General features: G+C 36.3%; 3 protein-coding genes across 4 annotated transcripts; all 3 read left to right on the plus strand.

Moving 5' to 3' along the window:
• Positions 1-648: 648 nt before the first annotated feature.
• Positions 649-7,114, plus strand: LOC141599033 (uncharacterized). The gene is made up of 10 exons (XM_074418907.1): positions 649-693; positions 812-883; positions 1,710-2,726; positions 2,813-2,968; positions 3,057-3,104; positions 3,214-3,321; positions 5,126-6,055; positions 6,143-6,298; positions 6,399-6,446; positions 6,550-7,114. The coding sequence occupies exons 2-10, from the start codon at positions 839-841 to the stop codon at positions 6,832-6,834; spliced, it is 2,793 nt and encodes a 930-aa protein (XP_074275008.1). The 5' UTR covers positions 649-693; positions 812-838; the 3' UTR covers positions 6,835-7,114.
• A 1,588-nt stretch (positions 7,115-8,702) lies between these two features.
• Positions 8,703-11,999, plus strand: LOC141599035 (protein NRT1/ PTR FAMILY 2.13-like). The gene is made up of 4 exons (XM_074418910.1): positions 8,703-8,960; positions 9,840-10,057; positions 10,150-10,736; positions 10,971-11,999. Exons 1-4 carry the CDS (start codon positions 8,855-8,857, stop codon positions 11,797-11,799), a joined length of 1,740 nt encoding a protein of 579 aa, XP_074275011.1. The 5' UTR covers positions 8,703-8,854; the 3' UTR covers positions 11,800-11,999.
• A 280-nt stretch (positions 12,000-12,279) lies between these two features.
• Positions 12,280-17,778, plus strand: LOC141599036 (uncharacterized). 2 transcript variants are annotated; one of them, XM_074418912.1, is made up of 5 exons: positions 12,280-12,580; positions 14,657-14,853; positions 16,703-16,804; positions 17,138-17,189; positions 17,325-17,778. In XM_074418912.1, the coding sequence occupies exons 1-5, from the start codon at positions 12,460-12,462 to the stop codon at positions 17,453-17,455; spliced, it is 603 nt and encodes a 200-aa protein (XP_074275013.1). In that variant the 5' UTR covers positions 12,280-12,459; the 3' UTR covers positions 17,456-17,778. The 2 variants fall into 2 exon arrangements, with proteins under 2 accessions (XP_074275013.1, XP_074275012.1); XM_074418911.1 differs by lacking the exon at positions 12,280-12,580 and adding an exon at positions 13,284-13,941.
• The last annotated feature ends 241 nt before the right edge of the window (positions 17,779-18,019 follow it).

The following is an 18,019-nucleotide window of genomic DNA, read 5'->3' on the forward strand; positions in this document are numbered from 1 at the left end:
TCTTGGCGATGAGTTGATGACTTGGTACTATTTTGCAAACGGAAATTTAACTCTCTATTAAGAATGGTTTTAACCAATGAAACTTTATCGTGATACATACATAATACTTGTCGTTTCGGGTCATTTTGGGTTAGTTTAAGTCATTTTGAATTGACTCAACTATGGGGTGGGTCATCTCGGGTCGGGTCAACATTGGGTCAATCAAGGTTCGGGTTGGTCTGGGTCGGGTCGGGTCAATTTGAGTTCCGGGTACATTCGGGTCAAGTAAGTTTGAGTTACTTTCCGATCTCGGGTCAACCTTATCGAGTCGGGTCAGGTTTGCGAGGTCTAGAAGTGAGGCTCTCCTAGACCGATGGGAATTATTAATTTTCTATAAATACCACTTCCTCGTATTCTATATTTTTTTCCATATTTCCTTATTCAGTTATTCGGGTTTTCTTTCCTATTTCCTTATCCGGTTATAAGAGGGAGTATGTACCAAAAAGAAAAGAAATAAAAACTCACATGGTACAGGCGCCTAGCAGGGTGGGGTCCTGTATCCGGGGAGGATCCAACCTCCTCCTCACAAAAAAAAAAAAAAAAGAAAAGAAATAAAAACTTGATATAAATACACTCCTCTTTCTCTCCAGTTCCTATTTCTATTTGTATTTCAAGGTAAGTTTTTTGGAATTTTTGGATTTTTTGTATTTCAAGGTAAGTTTTTTGGAATCAAATTTTGGATTGTATTTGTGGAATTTACGCACTATATAAATTATAAATGGTCTTTTGAATTTGTTTCTAATGACAAAACCTTATTGTTATTATTTTGCAGGTTACAACAATCCCTTTATTATTTAGGATGAGGAGCAATAAGAGGGTAAAGATGGAACATGAATTCCGAAAGGTGATGACTTTGATTCTAATTGTTTGTTTAATTTGCTTATAATCCCTTTTCAAAATTAATGTCATGTTTAGTAAATCCAACACGGGTCAAATAGCTTGAAAGTGGTGACATTTTTGGCCCCAACCACCCCACTTGTTGTTTGTCCTATTAGAAATATGGTATTGTATTTGGCCCGTTTTGATTATAGACGGATATGTGCCGTCTATAATGAGATTTTGTGCATTCGGAAACAGCCTCTTAGTTGATGTTTAGTTCTCGTCCCATGTTTTCTGTTGGCACTTGCTGGGGCGACCCTAGAAATAAAATTTTGGGGTAGTGAATTTTTCTAATGTTGTTTTATACTTATGTTTAGCTCTATATTTAAAAAATTTGGGTAGCAAAAATAGATAATCTTTATCGTTTTTGGAAATTTGGGATAGCGGTGCTACCCTCTGCTACTAGCTAGGTTCTCCCGGGGCAGTTGGGGCATTGTCCCACGTTGGTTGATTTAAAATGGTGAGGAGACTCATTTATAAGCTACACCTACTTTTATAAGATGGTCAAGTCAATAGTTGACCAGCTTTCCCTCTATTACGGGTGCACCTAAGGTATTGTGGTAATGTTGTTGCTAAGGATAGTCGCTACTCCAAATTTCCAAAAAAATAATATGAATCTTAACATATGAAGTATAAAATAATATGATGAAAAATCGCAACCTCAAAATTCTATTTCTATTTTCGCCCCTGGGTGACTACTAATGTTGTTTTTCTGCTAGGAATGTAATGGAATCTTCATGTCATTCAGAAAGTAATATGTACATTTTCTGTTTCCTTGTGTGTTGATGCAGTCCCTTCGACGAGCCAAAAAACTGAAGGCGTGTAAAGATCCTTTTACTCGTCTGCCAGATCAAGTTATAGCGTCTCATATTCTATCACGATTCACACTGGAGGAGGGAGCGCGATATTGCATTCTTTCTCATAGATGGAAGAAGTTGTGGGGTTCCACCATTGGTTCTAAGTTAATCTTTGCACCTGAGCATCTGCGAATTGATGAAAGGTCAAAGATGCTCGCTCAAATAAAAGCTGATTTTCAAGGTCGTAGAAAACGTTCTGATATTAAACTCTATCGTCAAGCAATGTATCGTTTACCTCTTATTGAAACCGTCAGTAATAGAATTAAAAGGCTAAGACCGTGTTTTGAACGTTGGATAAGCAATGTCCTGCAAGCTTATAGCATGCCTGAACTTGACGAGCTTTGTGTTCGATTCCCTTTTGATTCCAGTAATAATGACTCTATTGATATGTGGGTAGAATGTGCCTTAAAAAAAGGGATAACTCGACTTGAATTGGATCTGTTTAAGTGGGATGTAGGATTTTCCCGGGTTGTAGAACATTGCGGGCCATATATGTTTCCTAAAATAGACAAGCTCCAAGGAATGCTGGCTGATTGTGTTGGTTTAAACCTAAGAGATGTTCGTCTGAAACGTGTGTTCATCGATGCTGACGTGATTGAGTATATGGTAGCGCATTTTCCGATTGAGCGGCTTTCTATAGAGTTCTCAGATATATATGAGCAGCTGAACATATCTGGAGAGTTGGTAAGACTGAAGAGTCTGGACCTCAGCAATACTAGAATATTTGTGCCAGTAATCGCGGCGGCTATAACTTCTCTCAGGATATCAGCATCAAGTCTTACGTCACTCAAGTATGCAGGGCGAGAGAGTGAGCTGCTTTTGGAGGATGTTCCTTGTCTATCAGAATTGTCAGTTGATAGACAGTTTTGCAAAACGTTTCTACCGTTAGGTCTCCAACAAGAAGTATACATGAGTGGACTCACGAAGTTGGAGTTGGCCATGTCCGAGGAGGTAAAACTGTAAAACATTTTCTGAAAACTACTGGTCCGATTCTTGTGTGTATCTACCTGCTCTAATATTTCTGTTTTCTGTACTAGGTTGTTCGTAATAGTATCAACTACCCGTTACACTTGACAACTTCTCTGAATCTCGAGGAGTTGACAGTTGAAATTCATGGTGGAAAAGACGATTGTTTTCTTTGGCCAGTTGTTCTGATAAACGCTGCTCCATTCCTGCGTAAATTTTCTGTAAAGGTGAATTCTTCGTGTCTTATTTTTTTTCCTGATTCAATTCCTCCTGGAAAATAAAAACTGATAATGTATTATTCTGTCTTTATGACAGCTACATACGTCATTTAGCTACGACTGGGATAGATTGCACGACTACGAGGTCAGTAATATGTTGCCACCTACAGTTTCCGGTTTATATAACAGTTAGTATTTTCTCGTGATTTTGTTTTCTTGTGATTTTGTTTTTAACGTGTGTCCTTATGTCACAGCGGATGAATCAGAGTCTGTTTGAGAGGCATCAGATTGCGCAAAGTCTGATCCGTATAAGGAATGCGGCCAAACAAGTGCGAAATCATCCGTGTTTGAAGACGGTTGAGGTGCATAATTTCTATGATCATCCAAGTGAATCGGAACTTATTCAACATTTGCTTCCTGTTTTATCACTTGAGCAAATTCTTATATCACCGTATCCTGAGCGTCGAACTCAGGCTAAAGCGATAGCTAATAAGTGGCTACCACCAAGTTCTAAAGCCGAACTAATTGTCCTCTAGATTTTCCGCATTTCTATTTATTTTATAATTTTTTCGTAATAGTTCTCGGATTCTCGGCTTATTTTTTTTTAGTCTGAGAGTTGGGTTGGAATTAATTATCAATATGAAGAATTGCTGCTATAATAACAATTGATTTTATATCGAGTGATATGTCATGGTTTATAAGATTAACTTTGTCTCAAAAGTTTGCTATTATTGTAGTAGATTCTTGAAAGATAATCACAATAACTCTTGAAAGAGCATTCTCATCATCAGTGCACTGTGAGCTTTTAACAGAGGAAGTGACTGAAAAAAGGATAGGTTCACTGTTAGGAATAAATAACAAAGTTTAGGGGCACAATTGAGGATTATGAAAAGGCAGGGCTACTGACGAGAAAAGTTAATTAGTTAGGGGTACCAATGAGAATAATCCAAAAAATTGTGTAGTATTCGACATAAAATAAAATTTTATGTAGAGTTATTTGCAAATGGCCTAAATTGACAAAAAGCTAGTTACTCCCTTATAGACGTTATAGTCTTTATATTTTTCTCTATTTTCTTATCGGATTATTGTTCGGGTTTCCCCCCCTGTTTTTATGGTCCAAATTCAATTTTAATTTTAATTTTAATCATTTGCTAACACTAATTATCCTCTAGATTTTCCACATTTATACTTATTTTATATTTTTTTTTGTAATAGTTCCCGGATGAAGGCGTTGTCGTTGATGGTGGTGGTAGACTTGGTATGCTCTTGTCTGGGAAGAATTCTTGTGTCCTCTGGGAAGACGGTACTCCTTACACTCAAAGGCAATCTACTCCTTATACCGTCCTCCGGATGACAAAAAGAATTTTTCCTAATACTCATTATCATGACTATATATGCCAAAAATGAAATATTTTTATTTTCAACTCGAAAGGGATTTAATGATTTATCTTGAGAATTGAATGCGCAAAGCGGCCTAAATTGACAAAGTTAGTTAGTCTCCGGTCTCTATATTCTTCGAAACGAAACTTTCCTATTTCCTTATCAGATTATTATTCGGATTCTATATAGCGATTAGGAGGGAGTGAGGGACCGAGGGAGTATCTTTTAAGGAGTAGGAGTAGGAGTAGGAGTAGGAGTAGGACTAGGACTAGGTATTTAGGAATTATTTACTTACTATAAATACTACTCGTATGTACCAAAAAGAAATAAAAACATTCTATAAATACTCCTGTTTTTTTGAACGTGGGATCCTAGGGTGGTGATCTAGGACTAGAATATTTGTATTTATAATATTTTGTAGAATGAGGAGCAATAAGAGGGTAAAGATGGAACGTGAATTCCGAAAGGTAATGACTTTGATTCTAATTCTTCATTTAATTTGCTTAGAATCCCTTTTCAAAATTAATATCATGTTTAGTTACCTTGATGATTTTTATTAGTAAATCCAATACTAAGTTACCATGAATTTTTCATTATTATGGTCATTCGGAAACAACCTCTTAGTTGATGTTTACGTCTCATCCCATGTTTTGTATTGGCAGTTGGGGTATTCGCTACCCCAAATTTCCAAGAAAATGTTTTAAAATTACCGATTTTTGCTACTCAAAATTAAAATTCTTAAATATGAACCTTAACATTTTCCGTTTCCTTGTGTGTTTGATGCAGTCCCTTCGACGAGATAAAAAACTGAAGTCGCGTAAAGATCCCTTTACTCGTCTGCCAGATGAAGTTATAGCGTCTCATATTTTATCGCGATTCACACTAGAAGAGGGAGCGCGATATTGCATCCTTTCTCATAGATGGAAGAAGCTGTGGGCTTCCACTATTGGTTCTAAGTTAATCTTTGCATCTGAGCATCTGCAAACTAACAAAAGTGGTAGAAAACGTTTTGATATTAAACTCTTAAGGAGTCGTCTACCTCTTAAGGAAGCCTGTAATAGAATCAGAAGGCTAAGAGCGTGTTTTCAACGTTGGATAAGCGCTGTCTTTCAAGCTTATAGCTTGCCTGTACTTGACGAGCTTTCTGTTCGATTCCCTTTTGATTTCAGTAATAATGACTCCATTGATACGTGGGTAGAATGTGCCTTACAAAAAGGGATAACTCGACTTGAATTGGATCTGTTTACATGGGGTGAAATGTTTTCCCCTTCAAGTATGTTTCCTGCATATAAGTTTCCTAAAATAGACAAGCTGGAGGGAATGCTCGCTAATTCTGTTGGTTTAAACCTGAGAGATGTTCGTCTGAAATATGTGTCTGTCTCCGCTGATGTGATTGAGTTTATGGTAGCGCATTTTCCAATTGAGCTGCTTTCTATAGAGTTCTCAGATATATATAAGCTGAACATATCTGGGGAGTCGGTAAGGCTGAAGCGTCTGGAGATCATCAGGGCTACAACTTATCTCAGGATATCAGCGTCAAGTCTTACGTCACTCAAGTTTTCAGGGGGAGAGAGTGGGCTGCTTTTAGAGCATGTTCCTTGTCTATCAGAATTGTCAGTTGATAGAGACTTTTGCACAACGTTTCTTCCGTCAGGTCTCCAAAACGGAGGATACATGAGTGGACTCAAGAGGTTGGAGTTGGCCATGTCCGAGGAGGTAAAACTGTGAAAACATTTTCTGCAAACTATTGGTCCGATTCTTGTGTGTATCTACCTGCTCTAACATTTCTGTTTTCTCTACTAGGTTGTTCGTAGTAGTATCAACTACCCGAAAGAATTTACAACTTCTTTGAATCTCGAGGAGTTGAAAGTTGAAATTCACGGTAGAAAAGACGCGTGTTTTCTTTGGCCAGTTGTTCTGATAAAAGCTGCTCCATTCCTGCGTAAATTTTCTGTTAAGGTGAAATTCTTCGTGTCTTATTTTTTCCTGATTCACTTTCCCAACAATTCCTCCTGGAAAATAAAAACTGATAATGTATTATTCCGCGTTTTTATGACAGCTACATACGTCATGTAAGTCTTGGTGGGAAGAATGGCACCACTACGAGGTCAGTAATATGTTGTCACCTACAGTTTTCGGTTTATTATATACAGTTAGTATTTTCTTGTGATTTTATTTTTGCTGTGTGTCCTTAATCCTTATGTCTGCAGCCGAATGAGAATGACAGACTTGTGATTGAGAGACGTCAATTTATCAGACGTCGGAGCCGTATATGGAATGCGGCCAAGCAAGTGGGAAATCATCATTGTTTGAAGACGGTCGAGGTGCATAATATCTTTGGGCATCCAAGTGAGTTGGAACTTGTTGAATATTTGCTTCCTGTTTCATCACTCGAGCAGATTCTTATATCTCCAAATCGCCAGAGTCGAAGCCTGGCTAACGTGATAGCTACGTCGCTACCACCAGCTTCAAAAGCCAAACTAGTTATCCTATAGATTTTTCACATTTTATATTTACAATCCTAAAGAACATCGACATTGCATTCCTGAAGACTTGTTTTGATACAAAAATTCGGAAGCAGAGTGGCAAAGAGAATGAAGGGGTGCAATAGAAATGAAGCCGGTGTTATCCTTAGCACTCTTTCGTAGGAGTTATTCGCTATTTTAGCTTCAATGTATTATAGCTGAAAACATTGTAAAAGTGGAGTATTCCAGAAACCATGTACATAGCAAAGCACTGTTTGGAAAATTAATGTGATGTATATATTCTCAAAAACACATAAAGCATCCTTCTCCGCTAAATGTTCTGGAAAACTAATAAACTTTATTTAGGATGCCCACCCACCAAGACCGATACAAGATTTAACAAGCATAACATTTGGGGGGGGGGGGGGGGATGTCTTGCACAGTTTAAACATGTAGACCCGCGAAAGTAATAATTAGGCCCTTTAACTCTGATCAATTGTGAAATTAAGCCCCATAACTTTTATTTGGAGCAATCAAGCCCCTTAAGTTTCATCAAAAGTGAAATTCAACCCCATTTTTTAAATTTACACAAGAATTTTAATTAAAAACAATATGTTAGTATTAAACAATTTATTAAATAACTAAAAATTACTAATTGCAACTTTAAGAATTTTTACATAATTTATTAATCATTGAAGAACACTTTTACATACATATTTAGTAAATTGTTTATAATTTATATAACATTCATACATATAGAATAAATTGTCTATATATTATAAATTCAAAATAAAATAATTCTCAATATTTAATATAAATATAAAAGTTCTAAAATTATAAAAAAAATATTTTATATTTGATAAATTGTATTAAAAGTGATATTAATATAAGAATTTGGTGAAAATTATGAAAATGGGGTTGAATTTCACTTTTGGTGAAACTTAAGGGGCTTAATTGCTCCAAATAAAAGTTATGGGGCCTAAATTCACAATTGATCAGAGTTAAGGGGCCTAATTACCACTTTCCTAAAGTTCGATATCCAATATCCAAACCAAATATTTTGGATATTCAATGTTCGGGTATTCAAAATAATCGGATCGGGATGCGGATATCCATCAGATATCCATACTTTTGAATTTACTTTAAAATTATGTTTGAAACACGATTATACTCATCTTCCTACATGATGATTTTCTTTCGTATTCTCACTCCAATGTTCTCAACATAAAATTTATGTATCACTTATATATTTCACTAGTATTTTAAACATTTATTTTAAGTTGTTGTTTCAAATAAAATTGTATTTTCTCAAAATTATAATAGAAAACTATAGTTTCGAATCGGATCGGATATCCAAATGTTTTAATTCTAATATCCATATCCAAATCAAAACCAAAGATTTCGGATCGTATATCCAAACCAAACTTAACTTCCGGATCAGATATCCAAAAAATCGGATCGGATATCGGATCGGTTTGAATAATCGGATTTTTTGCTCAACCCTAACGCAAATATACACTTAACCCTGATAAACGAGTCAATTGGATTGGGTTCGGGTCGGGTTTGGTTTGGGTCTCTCACTGGTTCGGTTTAATTCGGGTCGGGTCAGGTCATTTTCTGAAGTAAGAAGTTTCAAGTTGATGTAAAAAATATTAATTGTTAAATAATTTTATTTGTACCCGTGCAACTTTGCACGGGTATTAAACTAGTAAATTATTACTATAAGACTATTAAAGTAACCACAAGTTTAATTAAAACTCATACCATTCAGTTTAGTTTAGTTCAACTCTTTTCAGCCGAAAAGAACGGAATCGAATTAGGATGAATGGCTCATATTTTGTATCGTAATAGTCATCTTGTACTCTTTTGTACTCAGTGAAATAGTTTTACTCATATGTGGTTCACACAACTTAGCTAGCACAACACGGCAAAACAACTCCCAACAATTCTCCCTTCAATTCTTGATCACTTGTAAATAGTTGGTGCAAATTTGTTCTATGAAAAAATGTTTAATTAACACAAAGATAGTGCAAAGATTAATTAATTAGCCATGGAAACTAAACAAGAATTAAGTGAGGATAATAAAAAAAGAGGAGTTTTAATGGTGAAATCAAACAATACAAAGCAAGGATGGAAAACCATGCCTTATATTATAGGTTTGATTCCTTTTAATTCCTTTTATATCTTAACTATTGCATTACTTATTTACTTTAAGAAGATGAAATTTTTTTATATTCTTCGGGTGTATCACGTCATCGTACACCCCATCTGATAAGAAAATTGAAATTAACAACATTTAGGCATAAATAACTAAGCATAATCTTGATTGAATAAAATGGAAGCTTCTTATTGGTTAGGGTGTATTATGTAGATTCTTTCTAAGAAGATTATGCAACTTGGGCTCGAGTATGTACAATAAGTCTTGCTTAGGACGGAGATACCTGTTTTATCTAAAACGGATCCAAACAGATAGTAGGGATAAAATTTTTGGCATTTTGAAATGTTAAAAATAAATATATCCGTCCTAAACGAGAATTTGTGTAAGTATATTGTCTTTTAGGATGGGTAAGAAGATTTGATAGGCAAGTGAATTGAGACTTGAGAATAGGAGTTAATAAGAGATTTCACTTATTCCGGTATTTGTTTACTTATTTCATTTGGCACGATTAATATTAATGCAGATAGGTCTTGTTTAAGACGGATATAACTGTTTTATCTCTAAAATGAAGCCAAATAATACTACATGGTGATAGTAGGGAGTAGGAACAATCTTTTTTGGCATTTTGAAGGCCACTTGTGTCTTGTTATGTGGTATCTATTTATCCGTTTCTTATTTAAAACAGATATATCCGTCTTAAATGAGAATTCGTGTAAATATATTGTCTTTTAGGAATGTGTAAGAAGATTTGATAGGCAAGTGAATTGAGACTTGAGAATAGGAGTTAATAAGTCACTTCACTTGTTCCGGTAGTTTGTTTACCTATTTCATTTGGCGCGTATTAGTCATTTTTTTGTTTGTGAATATATACATACAGGAAATGAGACATTTGAGAGGCTAGCAACATTTGGAGTAATAGCAAACTTTATGGTGTACTTAAGGAGGGAATATCACATGGACACAGTGAGTGCTGCAACCATGATCAATGTATACTATGGTGTTTCTAATTTTGCGCCGTTGCTCGGTGCTTTTATCTCTGATGCCTACATTGGTCGATTTCCGTCTATTGTTATTGGTTCCCTTGCTTCTTTTCTGGTAAGTTTACAAAATAAGTGAGTCCATTACATCCTCTATAATATAAGTCGAGGAACGTTTCATCCTAAAACAAATTGTCGAACATTTTACAGGGACTTGTTACTCTAACATTAACAGCAGGAGTACCAAGCCTAAAACCCGAAAGCTGTTCATACATTGATCCAGTGAATCATATACAACAGGTAGTAAACTCATGTGCAAAGCCGAATAAGTCACAGTTAAGTGTTTTGATACTAGGTCTCGGGTTTCTAAGCATCGGAGCAGGGTGCATTAGACCGTGTAGTATACCATTTGGTGTAGACCAATTTGATCAAACCACGGAAAAAGGAAGACGAGGAATCAGTAGCTACTACAGTTGGTATTACACCAGTCTTTCACTTGTTGTCGTTTTAACCCAAACTGTTGTCGTCTATGTGCAAGACTCGGTTAGCTGGGTTTGGGGTTTTGGCATTCCGACATTTCTCATGTTTTGTTCCATTTTGCTCTTCTTCTTTGGGACGAGGCTGTACGTGTATGTTGAGCCTCAAGACAGTGTGTTCACTAACATTTTCGGAGTTCTTGTGGCTGCGTTTAAAAAGCGTCACCTTGAACTTTCCGATGGTGTTCAAGACGAGATGTTTTATGATCCACCTGTGACTGGACCTGCGGTATCCAAGCTTCCTCTAACAGACCAACTCAGGTAGTTCGAGGTTTTTTTTTTTTTTTTTTTTTTTTTTTTTTTTTTGTTTGGCAGCCGTAAAGGGAAATGATTACGTACACAAACAGTTTTATTTTCAATAAAGTTCGAGTTATACTTTTAAGGATAAATTGAAATATATTTCGCTTTTAAATTCGTTATCCGTTCTATATTCTCCTATACTAAAAGTTTATGTTTATTTCAAGCCAAAATCTAATGGTTCTGATTTTGTGCCAGCTTCTTAAACAAAGCAGGGATAATATTAGAAGGTGAAATCGACCTAGACGGTACACCGAAACAAACAAGCAAATGGTCGTTGACGAGCATTCAACACATAGAAGAGGTGAAATGCTTGATAAAAGTTGTCCCAATTTGGGCATCTGGTATACTTTGCTTCATATCAACAGCTCAACAACCAACCATAACCGTGTCACAAGCGATCCTAATGAACAGGCACATTGGACGCGATTTCCAAATTCCACCCGGGTCAATAGCAGTCGTCACAATGCTTACTCTAGGCATATGGGTACCAATCTACGACAGATTTGTCGTTCCTATACTTCGTAAAGTCACAAAGCATGAGGAGGGAATTAGCCTACTTCAGAGAATGGGGATAGGCCTTGTACTATCTATCCTGTCCATTTTTATAGCGGGACTAGTCGAGCAAAGAAGACGTGACATGGCTAATAACGACCACAAAAATATCTCGATCATGTGGTTAATACCGCAATTGGCCGTTATGGGATTATCTGAAGCTTTTAATACAATTGCACAAATAGAGTTTTTTAACAAGCAGTTTCCGGACAACATGGCTAGCATGGCTAATTCTTTGTTCTATTGTTCCGTCTCCGGAGCGAACTACTTGAGTGCTGTAGTAGTGAGCATGGTGCATAGTCTTACTGCTACCAATGGTAAGCTAGGTTGGCTAACTGATGATTTGAATCAAGGGAGAGTTGATTTGTTCTACTATTTGCTTGCTATTTTGGGTTGCTTAAATTTAGTTTACTTTATAGTTGTTGCTAAGAGATATAGGTACAAACAAATTGTAATCCTAAATGTGAGCTAGCTTAGCGGATAAAATTATAAGAGGTGTTATTTATGATTGGCATCATATTCGCCTCTATGAGACTATGACTCGTATAAAAGAAAAATTGTAATTGTAACTGGACCTGTTTTCATTAATGTAGAGCCGAATTTAGTTAGGTGAATTTGTGATTTTATATTATCGGATCATCTCATTAATAATAATATGTTCCTCAATTTATTTACAAGCATCAAATATCAGTTATCAGTTAGCTTAACTGATAAAGTCATGAGTGATGTACTCATAACCTGAGTTCAAACCCCGTCAAATTTAATCTTGAGTCGATTTAGTGTAAAAGAAGAAGATAACGAGTATTCCATATTCCTCTTAAAGAAGCTCATTTTTATGTTTATTTTTCTATTTATTTATTTATTTATTTATATCAAATATTTTAATTAAAGTTAAAAAAATGAATTGGACTTAAATAGGATAATAGTACATTCGATGAAGTTTCCACACACACATCATATTTAGTCAAATATAGTAACCTTCAATTCACCGATTTGTCTTGCTTAAAACCGTGTATAACTTGAGATTTCTCGCAACCTCCTTATTTTAATCGTATGTAAGAAGACGGTCTTAAACAAAAAATTAGAACCAATTCACAAATTCACATTTTTTCAGTGACTCTGAAGGAGCTAAATGAGGGGAAGATGGAGAGAGTGGGAGATGAAGGAGACACCTCCAAACGACGACGTTTGTCCCGTTTGCTTCGGCGACTTCACTATTCCATGTCGTACTAGCTGCGGTCACTGGTTTTGCGGTTCTCCCTCTTTCTCTCTTCTCATTATTTACCTCGTAACATTACTACCTCCGTCTCAATCATTTATTTACTTTTGTTTTTTTATTCTCGGGGTGAACGAGTATATTAATCAAAGATAAACAAATAATTGAGACGGATGAAGTATTTTTTTAGTGCTTTTTTAGCAAAAAGATTTGATTTTTACTTCTCTCTCCTATTTTCCTCGTAACATTATTCACTCCGAGTTTATTAATCAACATACACAAATGATTGAGATGGAGGAAGTATTTTTTTAGCGCTTTTTTAGCATAAAAATGTGATTTTTACATGATAAAGCTGAATTCTTTGGTTGCATTTTTCACAGATAGTTTTTGTTGTGTTTTGAGTTAATTATAGCTTTGCATTATCCGAGTTCTTAGGGTTTTGAAGCACGGTATGATGAATTGGGTTGTGTTTTTGTTGTGGTTGTGTATTTTGTTCTCAAGCTGGACCGAATAATCCTGCAAGATTTCTGCTAAATTATGAGTACTTCCTCCGTCTCAATTATTTGGTTACCTTTTATATTCTTTGTGAAGGAGGGCGTAGATTTTAATTTAAGGTGGTCGTAGTGTTCTAACATAATGAAATAAGAGTATATTTCATCTTTACCGTTATCATTTTCTTAATTTAGGGTGTGTTTGGATAGCAATAGTGGAGGGAAAGGGAGGGGAGGGGGGAGGAGAGAAGGGGAGGGGGAATGCGGCGTGGGTGTTTGGATACAATTTCCCTCCAAATCTTGCCTATGTTGGAGAGATTTTGATTAGGCTTGGAGGAGGGAAATTGGATCCCTCCAAATCTCTCCCCCTCCATTTCCCTCCACCCTCATTTGTTATCTAAATAAAGAATTTTAAATCCCCTACTCTCCCTCCCTTTCTTTTCCCTTCAAATCACTCAATCCAAACACACCCAAGGTGAAGGATGATTGATTGTGTGTTTAGTCAATTTTATTTTTTTTAGTGTGAATTAAACTATTTGTGAAATGTCGAGGTTTGAAGGAAGTTGTAGTAAGGTATAGAAGCGTTGACTGGCCTCAACCATGAGGTTAAGCTTTTGTTTGCGATTTCTCTAAAAGGAGGTAATTGTTACTATGGTGGTGGTGGAAGGTGGTGGTGGTGGTGGTGGAAGGTGGAAATGTGGAAGAAATGCAAGAATATTGGGCTGAATAGTAAATTGGAGTACAATATATGACTATATGTGGAGTTATAGGTCCGTCATTACCTCCACTTTCGACACTCGATTACCACCACTTGACCTTTGCGCCTCTCCTTGTTTTGATCTTTGTTGCTCGCCTTGCTCCAATAAACGAGCAATTGGACCAGTTTTGACTAGCTATGGGTACAAATGTACGAATTTACCTTTGAAATCTGTACAATCAATGTTTGGTTGTTGTTGCTGCCGCCTTTTGTTATATGGGGTCATTAGTCCTTATTGTTGTTGTATAGCCATTTTTGGACCTTTACGACTCTGCCCGTGCATTACCTTTCTGGAAATTGGAGGGACATTGTTTGAACTTGTGGACGCGTAAAGACATTTTGAGATACTACTAGGTTATTCCCTTTGTTCTTCTCTAATACAAAATGCAGATGTTTTCCCTTTGCTCTTTTCGTCTATCCTCGTTAAATAGGACACAAGGCTAAGGACCTACAAGAGTTAACCCCCCAAAGAAAAAAAGGAAAAAAAAATCCGACATTCCTATGACTAAAGAGCCAAATAAAGCATAATACTAAACTACTTCCATTTATCCTTGGTCAGTTCGGCTTTGTGCTTGCGACTTGCGAGTTTGAGTCTTCCGTAACTGTTATGCACAATTAAAGCCCCTCATTGTCATTTCTTCTAGGTACCATTTTTTTAATGTTTTTATCCACTTAAATTTTGGATATTTGTTGGGTGGCATTCTCTCTAGCAATGTTATCAGATGTAGGAATCAGTGTTATGTACAGTGATGAAATTATCGCTCTATCATAAGACATTGTGCGGTTTAAACAGCGGTACTGTACTACAAAATTACTTATTGGGTCAAACAATGTACGTGAACTATATGGTTTTTATTGGCTGCAGGCTCTTGTATCTTACAAGTGTGGAACCATGGCTCTCCATTTCAGCCTTGCAAATGCCCTATGTGCTGCAGCCACATCAAGAGTCTTACCCCACTGGCATCCACAAACCATTACAATGAGGATGGAGCTGAAGCAACTCTGAAAACAATTGAAAAATACAACCATCTTTTTGTTGGAGGCATCCGTGGCATTATTCCGGTATTTTGATAATGTCTATCATTGGTCTTGCTTAATTCTTAGGTTATTCTATCAGCATCCGAATAGAAAGCTTCCTTCTCGAACTAAAATTCTTTTCTGGTTGTTCTGACTTCTGATTATTCCTCTAGTCGTTCTACTGTCTTAGTGTCTTGTTTATTGAATTTGTTGTTCTTTTGGAGGTTTGAGGAGTGGGGAAGTAATAAGTTAATGAGGGTGAGGAGTAACCAAAGAAAACATGAATAAATATGACCCTACTTGTGGATTGAAGAAAAATGATGTTGGAAAAGGCCGAGTAGAGGTAATAATCCATGTGAATGACGAGGTTTGAGTGTTTGACCTTTATTTTTTTTTATTAACTTTAAGGCTATATTTCAATCCGTTTTCCTTTCCTTGGAGTCGTTTCTTTAACAGAGGATACATTTTCCTCTTGATTTTTTTCTTCACATTTTTACTTAGCTCTCATTCAGTAGAGAATTCTCGTTTTCTTTGTACAGTGCCGTACTGCAGTTATTTGCCTCTTATTTGATTTTACTTTTTATTTCCTTCTTTTCACTCTTTACAATTTTCCCACCTTGAAATGGTGTTTCCTCGTGTCAGTTCATGTTAGCGTACTCCAATCATTGGAATATGAAAGCAGTAATGCAGGCTTGAAAGAACAGCTTGTACTCTTTCTGTTTTTTCTAAAACTAGAGGGTGTCTGTTTGTTTCACATAAAGCTGCATGCATCTTTAAATCACTAGTTTTCATAGTCTTGGCATCAGCAATTTGATGTAGTTGGCAATGTGATATTAACAGTTAACACACATTATAATACTTTCTCGTTTTAATAGCTTCGTTATGAATGAATTAATATTTTTCTGACTAGTGCAATGGTTCTTCTATCCTAGGCAAGTTATTACATCCTGTTTTACCCCAACTCTCCGACATGGGTGTCGTTTCTGACACGTGTCGAGTGTCGGATACGGCTATTTTCTGCAAATTTTTCAAGTTTTTGGAATGAAGTGTCGGAGTAACATAGATTAAATCTCGGTAGTGATACTGCAATATGCCGGAGTTGTCAAGGTTTTTTGAAGGTTACCTTGACCACATCTTGAGGTGGTAGTGCGCACATTTGTTGCAAACTGGAAAGATCAGGCTGCAACGACCAATTCCAAGATCAAATCTCAAACCGTGATTTAATACCAAAAATTCCTAGGCAACTCCTTTTCAGTTCTTCCTCCGTCTAACCTCCTCCAATACTCCATTTTTTCAGCTTAATTAGAAACACTCGAATTAATATTGAGATATAATAGTGTGGTCTGTAGGCTGAGAGTAATCATAGAACTACAATTGTTTGAGAACCTATACAACAACATTTGTAGGTTTTGTATCATAGAAATCATTGATGATATTGTTCTCTCATGAACCCTTTAATATTAGCGAAATACTACTCCCCTCCTATAGTCCTATTCATGGGAATTGCAACATTTATCCAAATATGCGAGGAGAAGTTTGCGAATGTTGCAATTCCAATGACTAGGAGGGAGTACTTTCTTGGTTTGCTAAAATTGAAGCTTTTCTTGAACTCTTATCTCTTTCATTGTAGTCTGACATGTACCTCGCTTCACGAGTTCTGTTGTGAAGCCACCTTTGAGACTCATGCTTTCATATTTATATCCAAAAAGTAGATTATCTAGTTGCCAACATCAAAAGACTGATCCTTGATTTCTGCAGTGTGTATGTGTTGAGTGCTACTGCTGTTCTATCATTATGCCTCTGTTAATGTTTACTTGGTTATTTTTCATATTGAGAATTTTAGTTCAAAGAATGAATTCGTGTTAACTAATCATACTAATCCTGTTTTTGACAGAAACTTCGTGAGACTCCTCTTCTTGCCAAAAGAATGTTCCGTGATATGACAGATCCTGATCAAGCTTACTCTAATCAGTTTCACAAATGGCGCTGTTTTGCAGTTGAGTCGTCTGTCATATATGCTTAATTTGTTTTAATTTCTTGAACCTTCAACTTAAAGGTCAATCAAAATAAAATATTTGTGGGATTTGTTGGCGCACGGAAGTACAGAACTTCCCCTTCAATTATACTCCCTCCATTTTCTATTTTCTCCCTGCTTCAAGGCGGGTACTTAATGAAATCTTCCAAAAATACTCAATCTAAATGTCGGCTCTACACTAGTGTTTGTTAATTGGAAAAATGGCATGCTTTTGTTGATATTGAATATTTTCTGGGGCACCGTATCTCGATTCATGTCATCCAGGTTGAACTTAATTTTCCCTATTGCTTGCAGGTGGTTTTGGCACTTCTATACATGATTAGCCCGTTCAACTTCATCCCTCCAGGTATGGTCTTCGATAATGTAAAAAAAAGGTTAAATCTCAGTTCATGTTTACTTCAGCTACCGTGCTTAGATTTTACATTCTTAAACAGATCTAGGATTCTCGTCTGCTTCTTTGATGATAGTTTCATTTATACAGATGTTAACATCATTCAAGTCTGTAACTGCTTTGCGTTCCTTGTGGTTGGCTTTCTGAAATTACATGGCGTTTATACCAGAAGACGATCTGCTCAGCGTGCAAGACAGATGGCTGCCAGACCCCCAGTTTGAGTAGTGTTTTTAAAAATCCGTTCTTATGAAGGGTAGATTGGTCATAGAGAGATGACGGTATTGTAGATGATGTCTATAAATCTACGTAAATTAGCTAGAAATGATGGTACTGGTACTCCCTTCTTTTCTGGAGTCCCCGGTAAATATGAAGCACATACTTCGTGGAGAGAATATTATCCCCCTTGATACGGTTGGTGATGAAACACATGGTATCGTAGAGAAAGCAATGCTTCCTATATCTTTGCACAATAGCCTGTTTATGCTAGTACATTATTAATCTTTGATGTCTGAAATTATGACGAAGGTCTTACGGTTGGTCTCTCTTAAGGTGGCGCATTTGTCTTAAAACTAGGAAGTTGCTAAATCCCGCACACAATTTTACTTAATCCCGCACATTTTTCCGTCTTATTCCGAGTTTGCCCCTCCCATTTCTCACCCTCACCAAGAGAAAAATCAAAAACAAGAAAAATAAGAAAACACCCAATCTTTGCGTCCTCCCAATCACCCAATTCACATAATCTTGCTGCAATAAAAGAATTGAACACATAATTGTATGAAATTGAT

The sequence above is a fragment of the Silene latifolia genome, chromosome 9 (assembly GCF_048544455.1).
Source record: "Silene latifolia isolate original U9 population chromosome 9, ASM4854445v1, whole genome shotgun sequence".
NCBI classification, from domain to species: Eukaryota; Viridiplantae; Streptophyta; class Magnoliopsida; order Caryophyllales; family Caryophyllaceae; genus Silene; species Silene latifolia.